The 14721-nt window shown below is 57.7% G+C and overlaps 5 protein-coding genes across 5 annotated transcripts; 4 read left to right on the top strand and 1 right to left on the bottom strand.

The window, feature by feature from the left end:
- Positions 1-553: 553 nt before the first annotated feature.
- On the bottom strand, positions 554-2878 carry KVR01_004771 (uncharacterized protein; the record flags this gene model as incomplete). The annotated part of the gene is made up of 1 exon (XM_044788128.1): positions 554-2878. The coding sequence occupies one exon, from the start codon at positions 2876-2878 to the stop codon at positions 554-556; it is 2325 nt and encodes a 774-aa protein (XP_044646935.1).
- A 739-nt stretch (positions 2879-3617) lies between these two features.
- Positions 3618-5360, top strand: KVR01_004725 (uncharacterized protein; the record flags this gene model as incomplete). The annotated part of the gene is made up of 1 exon (XM_044786576.1): positions 3618-5360. The coding sequence occupies one exon, from the start codon at positions 3618-3620 to the stop codon at positions 5358-5360; it is 1743 nt and encodes a 580-aa protein (XP_044646889.1).
- A 672-nt stretch (positions 5361-6032) lies between these two features.
- Positions 6033-7175, top strand: KVR01_004461 (uncharacterized protein; the record flags this gene model as incomplete). The annotated part of the gene is made up of 1 exon (XM_044791333.1): positions 6033-7175. One exon carries the CDS (start codon positions 6033-6035, stop codon positions 7173-7175), a length of 1143 nt encoding a protein of 380 aa, XP_044646625.1.
- Positions 7176-8486: 1311 nt separating this feature from the next.
- On the top strand, positions 8487-9896 carry KVR01_004354 (uncharacterized protein; the record flags this gene model as incomplete). Its single annotated transcript, XM_044789443.1, has 4 exons — positions 8487-8721; positions 8803-9233; positions 9291-9593; positions 9753-9896. The coding sequence occupies 4 exons, from the start codon at positions 8487-8489 to the stop codon at positions 9894-9896; spliced, it is 1113 nt and encodes a 370-aa protein (XP_044646518.1).
- Positions 9897-11195: 1299 nt separating this feature from the next.
- Positions 11196-11689, top strand: KVR01_004499 (uncharacterized protein; the record flags this gene model as incomplete). The annotated part of the gene is made up of 2 exons (XM_044794614.1): positions 11196-11502; positions 11535-11689. The coding sequence occupies 2 exons, from the start codon at positions 11196-11198 to the stop codon at positions 11687-11689; spliced, it is 462 nt and encodes a 153-aa protein (XP_044646663.1).
- Between the last annotated feature and the right edge of the window lie 3032 nt (positions 11690-14721).

Genomic DNA, 14721 nt, shown 5'->3' with positions numbered 1-14721 from the left:
CCTTGAACCTAATAAACCAATGAATGTAACTTGACCTCACATGCCATAATTGACAAGCCCTGCCTGACGAACCAAACAACCAATGCAACCCAACTCCATATGACTCGATCGTGTTGACAGGTGACCCTGAGGGGTATGATATCGCATAGCCCCAGGGCTGGGCCGGATACTACCTGCGGGCCGTGGAGCGCCAATCGTGGGGTTGACCAATGGTCTTACATGGAATGGGATGCCGCTGCGGTCAAGGTCGCACTTGCATCCTCGGCCCGGCTGACACGTGGCGAACATCACGCTGCAAGAATGACGAGTTACAATGCATCTGGTATTAAAAGTATATTCAAGGTCAACCCACAAAACAGACTCCGTTCGACTCCCACAGCCAACCCACAATCACAACTCACGACTAGCAGTCAGACACCACCTTGCAGGCAACCACCGTAGTTTCCGCGCGCCCGACGACTCCACCGCCCACGAGCCAGGCCACCGACGTGGCAGCAGTACCATGGCTGATACATACAGCCCGTTCGCACTGGGACGCAGGGCTCGTCGCCGTTCACCTGGCCTGCCCTCCCCCCGGCACGCGATCGATTGCTAACTGGAGCCGGACTTGCTGCCAGCGATTCGTCCCTTCGAGGGCGAGCCGCACAGACCGGGCAGACACATGTGTCGGGTCGGCGGCCTGCCTGACAACGGTCTTGCCGTCAGGGCCCAACGCAGAGACCAGGTAGGTGTAGACACAGAAGACCGGAGATGTCTCTCCGCCGGGTAGAGCATCGCTGCTTCGGCAACTGTCCCACCAGACCTGCGGCTCCTGTGTGGGAAATGGCCGGTCGAGTTCAACGCCCGACGCCATATCCCATGCCACGAACGTGTCACCATGGTCCTGCACCACCATGATCCGGTCCGCGAACGCCCTCACGAGAGCCACCTCGACGGCCAGGAGCTCCTGGCGCGTCAGGGGCGTGTCGCCGAGCTCATGCACCGGCTTCTCCCCCGACAGCTGCGCGCGGATGTCGTTGAAGCCTTCCAGGCGCCGGTCCCACCGCAGCGACCTCTCGACGTCTATGAGGATTTCACCCCCGTTCAGCAGCTTGGAAGGCCATGGGTTCTTCTTGCCCAGGCTCAGGCCCCACCGCAGCGTGCCTCTCAGCATGTAGTTGTGCATGAGAAAATGCCAGATGCCCAGCGCCAACCAGATCGGGCCGCGCCCGGCCTTGCCCTTTGCCACCCCCTTCAGGTTATCCTCGTACCAGGACCTGTCACCGTGCCGTCCCTCGACCGAAGAAACGACCCTGCTGGTGTTCGTCTCGCCGCGCGCGTTGATCTCCGTGAGGATGGCGAGCGCGAGTATGGCCTCCCGGGTGGCACTGCTGTCCTTGTCCAGCGCAGCGCTGCCCCCCTCCGCGGCCGACAGCTGCGCTAGCAGGTGTGCGCTGTGGACACTCCGCACGCCCTGCTTCAGTAGCATGCCCGTCGTACGCCCCAGGCTGGTCAGGACCGTCCCCCTGCAGGGTTCGTTCCCGGACCCGGGCATCGCCAGAACCCCCATGGTGACAAGAACATCCTCTTGGTCGCACACGGCGTGCTTGTCCGAGGGGAGAAGCACAGGCATGTCCGCAAAGGCCAGGCCCGGCCACACGAGCTTACAACAGACCAGCAGTCGCGCGAGATCCTGGGTGTGGGCAGCAGACGTCTCGCAGTGAGGGGACAGCTGCGCGAACTCCTCGTGTGTCATGAGGACCCTGGCCCGCGGCTGGGGCTCTGATTCCTGGTTGCAGGAGCCGTAATACCTGACCTCTGCCTGTGAACGCCGCACGCCGAGCTTATCCGTGCAGAGCACACTCTGGCCCCGGACAACACTGAACCCGTCCGCATACGGGAGTATGACGATTTCGTCGATGCCGCTGACCTGACCCGTGTATGTGGTCTTGTTGTCGAGACATATGTCCTCCACGGCCCCAGGCCCACGAAGAAACTCGGGCCGGTCCGCAAACTGAAGCCCATGGCCCTCTGGGAGATACTGAAGCAGACTCGGGTCCATCAGCAGCAGTGTCCTCCCACCAGCCCGCGAGCCCTCGCTGTTGATCTCGGACAGCAGCCTCTCGATCCGCCCGGGGGTTCCCGTAGGCCCGTCTGCCTGCTGAGACTCGTGACCATGGAAGCCCAGGGCCGTCTGCCCCGTCCCGAGGGTGGAGATCTCTTGCGTCTTGACTCCGCGCCATGCCCTGCCAAAGTATGGCCTCTTATCGTTCGAGACGGTGCACGCCATGGGCTTGTAGACGCCGTCCCGTGTCGAGGCCTCGATCAGCGCCGCCACGAGCGGGCAGGAGAATGCTATCTCGAAACTCATGTCGCCGAAGGCAAAGTTCATGACAAAGGTGGGGTTGCCAAGCACCGTGTCCCAGTCCGAGTCCCAGTGTGCCCTCTCATCGTCGTCCTCATCTTCACCTGCTGGCTGCAGGCGCTCGCTCAAGACCTTGATGAGATGCTGGAATGTGATGATAACCACGCCGGAACTTGCAATTGGCTCATCACCCGAGGAGGTCGTCACATACTCGCCGCTGATGTGCTGGCCGAGAACATCGCTGGCGCCGCCGCTAACCAGGTCTTGCCTCAGGAGCCCGACCTCGAGGGGCTTGCGGACTACGGCCCATGTGCTCCTCCCTCTAGTAATGTCTGAACGCCACTGCTTCGCCACAATATGTCCAAATGTCGCCGGGGACCCGTCATTCACAAAAATGTGCTGTAGTCGCGCCGCGGCAGGCTGGTCGCCCAGAGGCGGCACCAGCGGCGTGAAGCCCTCCACGTAACTGCACAACGGCGACATTAGCTTCTCGTTTCCCATGGGGAGTAGGTGCTCGTACTGTCTCGCTGCCATATTCACCACAGTATGTCGAGGTGATGGGCAGTGGGGGACTGTTGTTGTGGTGGTGGTGGGTCAAAAGCCTTAGCTCAGAGGTCGGGCGCGGGGCACTACGGGATGGGATGTGGGTGTCGGTGTCAACAGGGTCTGTCAACACACTGGACGACTGGACGCATCATGGCGTCTTACATGGAGCCTCCACAAGTGCAACTACATTTCTACCAGGCATGAGTTTCACTGGGCACTATGACGGGCCAGAACATAGGACAGTTGAGGATGCCTCGGCGCGTAGCCGGGCAGGGGCCAGAAGATCCATACAGAAAACCATAATTGAATCTGCCAGACGCCAACACGGCGAGCAACCGTGTTGATGTGTATCTATCGAGAGGTTTGGAGGCAGGAGAGCCCGCAAGACCGAGTGGTCTCGGAGCAGGACACTTGTAAGGCATAGCAAAGTAGCCACAAACCCAGCCAGGATGTTTCTCACGTCATGGGGCAACGAGAACGCAGTACATGTTGCCTCTATGATCCCTTGCATGATAGCCACATTGTATCGCTTGATGTCGTGCCCTCGAGAGACTGCCCCCCTGCAGACGTGTGGGTCCCACCGCAGCCACCCCAGTGGCCCATGCTTTCAACTCACAGCCCAGGCTACCTGACAACCTTGCGCCCAAGAAGAAAAACTGCTGCTGCTGCGGGCGACACTGTCTGTTGTTAAGAGAGAGGCAACCGGCAAGCTGCCAGACCAACCAAGATGATCGGACGCGCTCTAAGGAGCAAACAGAGGGGACGTCCTGCCTCGGGCACGAAGGGGAAGAAGACTGGCGAGAGCTCTGAGCGCGCACGCACAGAGGGGCAAGAGGCCGACGACGACAGCGACAACGACGCGACCTTCAATGCCGACGACGAAGCCGGCGCTTCCACGTCTGAGCACGCAACCGGAGAAGATTCAAACGACAAAGGGGATGCTGGCAAGCAACGTAGGCGCTCGTCGCATCAGAAGAGCAAGGGGGGGCAGGCGGCCAGGGGTTCTGCCAAGCGAGGGCGCGGCGCGCGTAACACAGAGCAGGACGACGACGAAAGCGAGTCGAGCGGCTCGGGATCGGGGGGTAATCTCAAGGTGGAGAGACACGCCAAGGTCGTCAGACGGGCGAAGCGGAAGCTCAGGGACGAGAAGAAGCAGCTCAGGGCCAAGGGTGCGAAGGTGGTCCCGACCCTGGGTGTGAGCGAGAGCTCCACGGAGGGTGGTAGCGGCCCGGGACAGGTCTACCTGCCCGAAAAGAAGGGCCAGTCGTTCGAGGAGGGTAGAGATAGGGCAGGGCGGCGCGTGGCGAGGGCCATGAATAAGTCGGTGCTGGACAGGGAGGCTTCCTACCCGCCTCGGACGGCGCAGGAGTTCAAGAACCGGATCCCGACGCCCCAGTATGACGAGTACTGGTCGAGGGCGGACCAGGCCGAGCTGGTCGCCCGGCTCTCAGACGACAGCGACTTCAAGAAGCGACAGGAGGTCCCCTCGTTTGTCATCACCGTGTGGAAGACGGCGTTCCGCTTCACCGGGAGGTTGGCCACGGACATCATCGGACCCGGCACCGGCCTGGAGTTCAGGTCCGACTCGCACAAAGGGTGGAGCCCCGTCTGGACGCAGAGGTTCTGCGAGGCCCTGATACCCATTATCCTCCACCCCCTCCTCGGGCTCAACACCCAGAAGATGGCCCTGGCGCTCCAGTGGGCCGTCGTCTGCCGCACGGGATACCAGAGCAGGTACAGGCTCAGCGGCTGCGGGGACGACCTGTCTCTCCGGGCGCTGGCCTCGACGGTCGAGGCACACCAGGACGGCAGTATGGCACCCGCCGAGCTCCTGGAGGCGGCAAAGGCCCTGTACGAGAGACCCTACGGCGAGAATGCGTATCCGTCGATCTGGCTGCAGTTCCTGAGCCGCATAGAGAACAAGGTCGTCCGCGGCAGTGCTGATGCTACCCGCGCGGACGACGCTGACGGGGGGCCCTTCTTTGTCAACACGACAGACCTGTATGCCGTCCGGAGCGCGCTCGATAGGGTCAAGCACCTCGACCTTCGCATGTTTGCCGACACCCGGCAGGTCGTGGACGCGGTCATGCCGACCAGGAACAAGGTGGACGTCCCGTCGGTCGCCCACGCCAAGCAGGCAATAAAGGCCGTGCTGCTCCAGAAAGAGCGCAACAAGGAGCGTGTGAGACGAGGTGGTCGCCCCGAGCCCTCTGCTGCCCCCGGCTGGGTCCCCGATTGCCCGTCGGAGGACCAGCCTGTCCAAGAGGATACACCGGGTGGCGAGGAGGCCGCCGGTGACTCTGATCCGCTCGACGTCGAAGATAGCCCCGTCGCTCCGAAGACGAGAAGGGGCAAGCAGGGCGCTATCCGCAGAGGCAAGGCAGCCCGGAAGCCTGATCCCAAGGGAGAGGACGCGCGGGTCGTCGAGGACACTGAAAGCTCTCAGACACTGGGCGACGACTCTTATTAGGCTAGCCTTCAATCACCTACCGCCCCCCGCGCTCCACGGGCCCAGAATATAAAGACAGGTCCAGAAGCTCTTTGCTCAGGTACCAAGCACCCGCGTCCCGCTGCTATTAATACGGCTACAGTCAGTGCCGAAGCTATACGAAAGTAATTGTCATGAATATCGATGCTACCCCTGCTTTAGCTTGGGACTAACATTTAGTCGATATTCACAGCGTTGTGATTGTCTCCCGGGATAAAGACCGGAGGCCTGTTCACCGTCCATGCGCCGACGGTGTCTACGGGACAAGAAGGCCTTAGCTTGATCTCGGGACTTTTACGCACACAAGCTTTCCAATCAGTTCGGAAGCAAGCTTAATAATCAGTTGGCAGCTGTCTGTGCATATGTCTTTCTTACAACTGTCCCTGCGCAGAGGCCACCCCGATCGGTTTGATCTCGGTCGGTTCCGTTGCGGATGTCGAGGGCCGGTGTAGCGTCTATGTGGAGGTTGCTGTCCGGGAGTATATGTTGCCCTGTCGTTGTATTATGACTTCAGTATATGCAGGATAGACATCTTCTTCCCTCTTCAACCCAATCAGACTCTTGACCGCACATGCTCTTACCAGATATCTCATTCAGTCAAGTAGTCACTTGATAAACACATTCTTTTAGTACACTTTGTTATAGAGATTCAATATGCTTTCCAAGGCTTACACCGTTGCTCTGCTGGTAGCAGTCCTTGGTGGATCTGCCGAGGCCGGTCATGTCCGCCGCGGTGGGCACATTCACAGGAAACGCGCCGACATCTGCGGCACCAGAGGCTACGACTTTGACCAGGGAAACTACTTTTACGACAGCGGAGGGAAGCTCAACTCATACGCGGCATGCTCGGCCAAGTGCGCCGGAGACCCTCAGTGCCTCAGCTTCGCATACGGCAAGAAGACGTGCATGCTCTTCAACATCCCCCTGGATGGCAACTTCGGCGCAGATGACAGCAGCTCGGACGTTTACTACGACCGGGGCTGCATCTCTGCTCCGGCGAAGGGGAACAACCCGACCACGACGACCACGACGACCACAAGCAAGTCTTCGACCACGACAGTGACCAAAGCCAGCAGCAGCACGCCCACGTCTCCGGCCGCTGCCGCCGCCGCGCCCAGCAACACGCCCAAGTCCTCGTCTTCCTCCACGTCCAACACGGCCGCCGTGGCAACAGTCCCGTCCGCGGCCGTGGGAGCTGCCTCGACGCCAAGCACGACGACCTCGGCGGCGCCGGACTTCCCGACGGCCAACCCCTACGAGTCCAAGGGCTGCCCGATGCCCAAGGCCATCGCCATCGCGGAGCTCAGGTCCAGCACCGACTCGAGGACGGGCACGACCAGCCTCGCCTCGGTCAAGATCCAGTACGGCAACGGCACCTTCACGTGCCCGGGGGCGGGCCGCTGCGCGAGCTCGGCCGGGTCCTTCAGCTGCCGGTGCGACTCGTCCAACCTGCTCAACGTGAACTCGGACGGGCGCAGCTGGATCCAGGTGCAGGAGTGGTACTGGTGCGACGCGCAGGAGCAGCGGCCCAACAAGGCGTACCAGACCCTCGCCCTCACGCTCAACTTCACCATGCTGGCCGACTACGTCTCGTGCAGCACGGCCGGGGCCAACACCACGTGCACCCAGTCCAGGCCCCTGCTCGCGCCCGTCGGGGGGTACGGCGGCGGCGGCACCCCCGCCTTCAACCCCATGGATGTCAACGGCAATGACCTGCCCAACTGCCCGGTCCGGCCTGGCCACTCGCAGATCGTGACTGACACGGCTGCTTGCGCGACGCCGACGGCGAAGGCTTAGGCTGACTGCCCTGGAGAGGATTTACTTTACTGGGTTTGGAGTGGGTGGTGAGGTGTAGAGAAGCAGATCCTTGAGCGTTTACCACTGTATAGAGGCGCCATGTATGTCCTCGGACGTAGGCAGGATAGAAGCGAAACCAGGTACAGAAGCAGAACGCAGAAAGTGGGTTGTATGTCAACCTCGGAAAAGCCTACCGTAGATCTGATACTAGAGTTCAGATTTAGCAGCCGCAAAAATGGGGCGTGCACCCGAGCCCCAGTATTCCTCGGGAAGGGGAGTCTATCAGGAACCCGAGCAGGGCAGATCGATGAGTAGTGAGCGGGGAAAGCCCGTCACACCTACTTGAATTGCCTTTGTAGGTGTAGCCCCTGTGTTTAAGGTTCGAATCTCTGATCTCTAACTTTCGTGAACCTTCTGAAATGCCTACCTAATTAGTTCAGAGTGTGTTAGTTCATTGGCTGGACTGTGTATGCAACAAAACTCTCTAACCAGCCTTGGAAGTTGACGTGTCGCACCTACACGATGAGACAAACCTGTTCCCTCGGCAGACTCGGTTTGTGCTCATGGGTCGCCCTGTGAGAAAAGAAATATCATAATCGACCAGTTCAGTGGGGAATAAAGTTTGCAACGACTCCCCAGAACGACGGCCAAGACCAGAAACTGCCGGATCTTACCGGATTTGAGTCACCTGGGCTGCCAGGTGTCATTCAGTTATGGGTAATTATGGGACTGTCTGGGGCTGGACAATAGCACAGCACAGTGCGCGCAAATGACGGTCATAACTTACAAGTCCGCCGTCTTTTTCCAACGTGCCTTCCTTCTACAACCAGTAAATAACAAGTGTTCCTTCAAAATATATTGATTGTTAAACATAGAACTTGAAAATAACTGTTATTTAATGGCTAATTGGTGGTTGAATTTCTTAAGTGACAGAAAAATCTGGTAATAGGAAGGGAAGTAATAGTTCGGAAGACTGAGAGACTAGGACTGTTATTCTTAGATAGTCAGTATTTCCAGGACTACTGTGCACCGCCTATGGAGTGAAGGAAGTCTTGTAGTCCCAAGGCGCGGGGGATAAACAAACGAAACCATATAGCAGCCAAGATGCCGAACATGGAACTCTTCCGAGGCCCGGTAGTATCAAATCGGGGCGTTATCCGCCTGGGCGAAACTGGGCGACCGAAGCTGCCGCGCAAGCCAGCTGACTAGTCAACATACCAAACCGGCTATAAAAGGGCATCTCATAACTGCTGGTCGTCTGAGGATCAACTGAGGGCTCATTACTACTCTACACTTCGAGACGGTTACAAAATGTTGGCTACTGCACAGATCCACCAAACACAGGCGATTGTCTGCCGCCCACCCCAAGACGGCGCGAGGACGTGGGTCCTCGAGGATGTGGCCCTGTCGGCTCCCGCAGAGGACGAGGTCATAGTCGAGATGGTGGCCACCGGGATCTGCCACTCTGACATCCGCTGCGGCAGCGGGACTGATGGGGAGGCGCTACTCGGCCTGCCGCCGTACCCGCGGGTTCTCGGCCACGAAGGTGCGGACTACTCCTCGAGAATGCCCAGGTGCTTGTCAGCCAGGACACCGCGTGAGCCGGAGGCTAACCACTTGTGACCAGGCGCCGGCGTGGTCAAGTCCGTCGGGTCAAAGGTCACCAAGGTCAAGGACGGCGACAGGGTCCTCCTGTCCATGTCGTTCTGCGAGGAGTGCCACTGCTGCAAGGCCGGCGGCCCCGGGTTCTGCAAGAAGTGGGGGCAGATCAACATGGGCGGCGTCAAGGACGCCTTCTCCAGCCTCCAGAACCCCGGGGAGGCGGTCGGCGGCTCCTTCTTTGGGCAGTCGAGCTTCTCGCGGCTGACGAGGGTCAAGCAGTGCTCCGTGGTCAGGGTCACCGGCCTGGTCGACAACGACGAGGAGCTGAAGCTCCTGGCGCCGCTCGGCTGCGGGATCCAGACCGGCGCCGGGACGATGACCAAGCTCGCCGACGCCCAGCCGGAGGACACCGTTGCGGTCCTCGGGCTCGGCGCGGTGGGCTTGTCGGGCATCATGGTGGGTTCACCTGCGCGTCTACCAGACCAGGTGCACGGGTTGCTGACCGGGACATAGGCCGCCAAGATCAGAGGGTGCAGGATGATCATCGCCGTCGACAGGGTCCCGTCGAGGCTCGAGCTGGCCAAGAGCGTGGGGGCCACTCACACGATAAACACGAGCACCATCAAGGGTACCCTGACAGAGGAGGTCAGAGGGATCACCGGGGGGGTCGGGACGACCATCACGATGGACGCCTCAGCGGCAGCTCCGTTGATCCGGCAGGCCTTGGAGTTCACGGCCAATCAGGGGAAAACATTCCTCCTCACCACGCCGCCGAAGGATCCAGTGTTGCAGCTCGACCTTTCCTCCCTGATCTTTGTGAGCACAACGGTTCGATGGTCGTCAAGATATTCACTGACACGTGCGCAGTCGGGCAGGTCGGTTCATGGGTCCATACTGGGTGGCGTCGTCCCGGAAGAGGTATGGCTGTCCAGACACCTGGCGACGAGTTGGTGACTGCTAACCAGTTTTGTTCAGTACATTCCGACCATGATCCAGTGGTACAAGGACGGAGAGTTCCCCGTGGAGAAGCTGGTCAAGTTCTACCCGGCCCAAGATCACCTCCAGGCGGTCAAGGACATGGAGGATGGCACCACGGTCAAGCCGATTCTTTTGTGGTGAGTAAGCGTTGGACCGGTTGCGTTGAGCTGAAGCGTGCATGTGTGTGCATTCAACTGAGCCTGGAGTATTGATGGATTTGCGCTCGTCTCGGCCACGTGCCCACAGATGTATTGTGTTTTCACCGTTGTTGGCGTTGTATTTTCTATGACTGAATATCGAGCGTTTGCCACTGTATGAAGGTGCCACATATGTTTATATTTATGGGGATAAGAAATAAAATTATTTGCTCTCGTCTTAATGGAGTCGTGATGGTCACCAACGGCGCATATGCGAATACGGGACATGTAAAGTACACAGGTGTGTTGACTTGCTATGAGAGACTGTCTCAATTCCGAAATATGCATGCTTTCAAGACACAATGGATGAAGGTTATTTGCAGAGCACCCCCTACACCGTCCGCAAGCAGAGTGAAATCAATATGCGGTCAGTAAATAGGATCAATAGAGAACAACCACCCTTTTATAATGTATTTATCCGACTCAGGAGCTTATACCAATTAGTCAGTCCAACTAGTCAGTCCAACTAGTCAGTCCGGGTAACACATTATCCCCTAGCTGGCTAGTGTGAGTCAGGGTCGTGTTCCCGCCCCCACAATCTACATGATCCCCACCGCAACCATGCAGATCATCCAAGGGCGTCTAGCTCAAATGGTAGAGCGCGCGCTTAGCATCAGTTTTCTCTTGAATCTGATTCAAGAGGGATCGTCCTGCGCGAGGTACACGGTTCGATCCCGTGGTCGTCCATTTTGGCGGCGGCGAGGTCGCTGTCGTCCATTTTGCCGATCGTGAGGCCATCACGGGCCGTCGTAGGCCATCGTGAAGCCACCTCCGCGATGCCAGCCACCGTTTTTGGCCACAACACCGCCTGTTTTAGCTTTTGAAGACCAGCTCCAACCTAAATGAGCGGCCGACACACTTTAAAACCGACAATATATGACACCCGGGAGTGCATATTGCGGATAGGCCAATCAGAGCCCGCAGCGCCAACTCCGCACACTAGGATGCGCTTGCGAACGTCCGCTTACACCCGGCGAGAAGCAGTCCTCTGCCGGACACCATGTGGCAATTATTTCCATGTCACATGCCTGGGCTTGGACACACTTGCTCAGTTGTTTTGTACTAAGCACACCACCGACGATGGGTGCAAAGTTGGGCGGAATGCAGTATATAAAATGACTGTCACAGGTGTCGAAAACAAAACACGATGTGCGGAATAAGCACCACTTGATCTGATCCAAATCACCCAACACGCCTCACACATCGGAACAGCACCGCCGACGACAGAAAGACCACTTAAAGCATGATGGACCAAAATCATGACGACACATCGGCCTGGAAGACTGAGCCCTTCCCGTCCTTCTACGCCTCCTCAGACTCGTCACAATCGCCAACCAGCACCAGCAGCCGGTCAGAAAAATCACCCACAAACAACCACAAAACACTCGGCTCCGAATCCCCTCCCGACCTGGTGCCAACCCGCTGCCGCGGCCGCGCCAGCGGCTGCCACTACCCGGAAGACGGCCAGCCCCACTGCCACCTCAGGTGCTCGCCCCGGGCGTGCAAGCAGTGCCGCGAGGTCCTGGACGCCGACTGCATCGACAAGGGGCGCTGGCTCGAGGACTGCGTGAGCATGCCGGAGGGCGACGAGGAGCGGCCCCGCGGCGGCAGGGGCGTCCCGTGCGGCGCGTGCTCAAGGTCGTCGGCGTGGGTGCTCTGGTCCTGTGGTGCATGCGGGACGCTCGCGCCGACTGGGCCCTGTTCAAGGAGTGGGCCGCGGGTTGGGCCCAGCTCTGAGGTTCGCAAACGCCTTGTGCGGCTCCTGATATCCTACACGTGCAATAAGCAAGCAGGAAGGGCGAGGCCAGGCAGACTCGGGGTGGACACCGTGGGAAAAGCCCGGTTGGGCATCTGCATCTGGGAGGCGCATGCATCGGAGTACAGCACAGGAACCTGGAATTGCCTGGTGCTCTTTCCGCCGCAGTTTACTAGACGGGACTTTTTTATGCCCTATGGCGTTTAGGAACACCCTGGCCAGCAAACCAGATCATGCTAGGTCTAATAGCGTAGTTACCTCACATACGAATAAATTAAAATTAAGATCGCACCATATGGTCAGGTAAGTTTCCTAGGTACTTAAGTACCGTAGTACATTCGGCTCGCGCCCCCCATTCCGCCCAAATTTTCCACTAATGATTCCGTCTCTCATCCCCATACACACAAACAGTTTATAGCGCCTTTATACACTACTAAATGCTTCACACCATTGGAGTGTTCAAAAACACAAACACTAATACTACAGAGAGAACACAATATGTGGGCGCGTGGTTTTAGCCTTGTGCCGTCCAGATAAGGCTACCTAGGTAGGACGCCTCGCTTCATGGCGCTGACTAGAATCCACATAAGTGGCCAGGTAGAGCAAACTCAGATTCCCGTTGATTAATACCTCGAGGTGACGACTTCCGTATTTCAATCACCTAGCAGAGGTTGTCAGTCTTCTAACGCTGCGAAAAAAACAAACCATCCAGCTTCGAAACAGCACGGAACCACATGCCCGGAGTTGTCCTGGACTTTCGTTTCCACACGATGAATACGCAACACGATGGGCTGCCACTCGAGGCATCCAAGACGGTTCCGTGGGGGCCAACGCGGTGGCGTTTCCCTGATAACGGCCTCCTGCCGGCACCCACACCCCCTCGCGTCATACATAGCAGCCAACACCGCTGCTCTCCTTGCCATTACGTTGACGATGGCTTAAACGACGGGAAATACATGCGGCTGATACCGCTGTCACATCCGCCATACCTTATCCTATACGCCACAAAGATGTTTACACTACGGCCGAACCGGGTCCAAATAAATGCGAGCAGAGTCTTCCTCGACTTGTACAACAAATGGAGACAGCTGGAAGTGACACGGCCCCCGTACTGGGAAATGGTGGACGATTTGAGGGGGGACCTGCATATCGCACTGCGGGCATTGGATGTGTATTTCTTCTGCGGGTCGTGCACCATGGAGCGCCGATCCGACGGACCCCAGAGTGCCCCCTACCTGGTCCCTCTCGAGGTCCCGTATGTGGGACTGTTCGCCGAAAACGGCATCTTCGACCAAGGGGGGGGCGGAGGATACCTGCTTCCCGGAGGTGTGAAGCCGCTGGGGGTAACCTGTGGCTCTGGGAGGATACACGTATACATCGACACGCTCCCGCTTCATCCGTGTCGTAGCGTCCGGAGTATCTTTGAGACACTGGTTCACGAGGTGGCACACGCAGCTTATCGCGTGTTCTCGTGTGACTGTCCTGTGTGCGTTCGTCATCATCGAGATTGGAAGGTTCTCGGTGCGTGGGGGCACGGCCTGCTGTGGAGAGAGATGATGGAACATATGAGGGATACACTCGGGACCTGGGATGAATGCTTGTTCGGTTTAGTCCGGCCGGAATACATCTTATACTGCCACATGTATTTAACATGAACCTGGTGGGACCTGGCCTTTCCCAAGTTCCATCAGATCCATGTTACCTAGGTACTGTTCATGCGTCGAGCCTCACAATGTTCATGTCGGAGTTTGGGATTTGGAAACTTATTCGGTATCCTGGGGCTTGGATATGGCTGAGCTCCGGGAGGCGGTAGTTTCAATTTCACAGTGCTGGAGTAGAGCCATTGATTAGTTGAGCATTCAAGTAACTAAAAGCCAGCACCTTATTTATCTGGTCGTCTTGTGAGATCCGACCTTCACCTCCATCAACAGGCCTGCGGTCCGAGTCGTGTGTAAACACCTGGACAGTTGGAATCAAAGCGGGCATCAGATCAGACTGTTCTACGGCACTTCAAGATAACACCTCAGATAATCAGCGACAGGAATAATAAATTCAGGCTTCAAAAAATATCCGAGACCTCTCTTTGTCGGCACCACCCTCGGCTGGGAAACAGGTGTGAAACCCCGCAAAAGACAATCAAAATACCCATACCTGGAACATCGATTTGAGAATCACATTGTCCTTGACGACTTGGGCCTCGTCTGCGCTGTCCTGAGGCCCCGAGGCCGTTGGCCGATGATCCATCTGCCCTGCGGTTGAACACAAGTACATAAGCTGGCTCTGTCTCGAACCTGCCGGACATGCTTTCCCAGAGACACAACAGCATCAGAAATACCAACAAATAAGCGATTCACAGCCCAGGAACATCGGCACCATGGCATATCACACACCTCCTGAAATCCACGGCTTCGATTCCTCCGCAAGCATACTCCCACCACGCAAATCGGTGAAGTTCGTCAAGTTCTCGCATAGGCCACATGACATACTGAGCGTAGTTAAGCAGTTCACAAGCCCCGAGTACTATGAGCAGCTAGGAATGAGACAAGCTTTCATCACGACATACAGACGCTGGGCTGGTACTGACAGGTCGAATGAACAACTGGGAACCGGTGTGTGCGTTCGTTTCGTCGAGGTTAGGGATTTGAGGTTTATGATGGATTGGCTTGATTCTTATTTCTTCGACCGGTCTCTCGGTGCAGACCTGAAGTTTGAAGATGATATTTTTGCCACGGGCCACGTTGGTGAGCATGCAGGGCAAGACACGTGGTTAGGGTGCGCTGAGACTACGCATGATGGACAAGTAAACATCTACATCGACAGCGCTCCCAGGTCGCACCCGACAATGAGAGACCTTTTGGAAACACTGGTGCATGAGATGGCCCATGCAGTGTACAGAAAATTCACATGCAGGTGCGCATCCTGCTCTGTCACAAACAGGAGCTCAGAGAATCTCGGCCGGATTGGGCATGGCAGACTATGGGTCAAGATGGCCGAACACATGAGGGATACGATC

Source organism: Diaporthe batatas, assembly GCF_019321695.1.
Source record: "Diaporthe batatas strain CRI 302-4 chromosome Unknown Contig00004, whole genome shotgun sequence".
NCBI classification, from domain to species: domain Eukaryota; kingdom Fungi; phylum Ascomycota; class Sordariomycetes; order Diaporthales; family Diaporthaceae; genus Diaporthe; species Diaporthe batatas.
The sequence above is the reverse complement of the archived record's forward strand: the minus strand, read 5'-3'. Positions and strand labels throughout refer to the sequence as shown.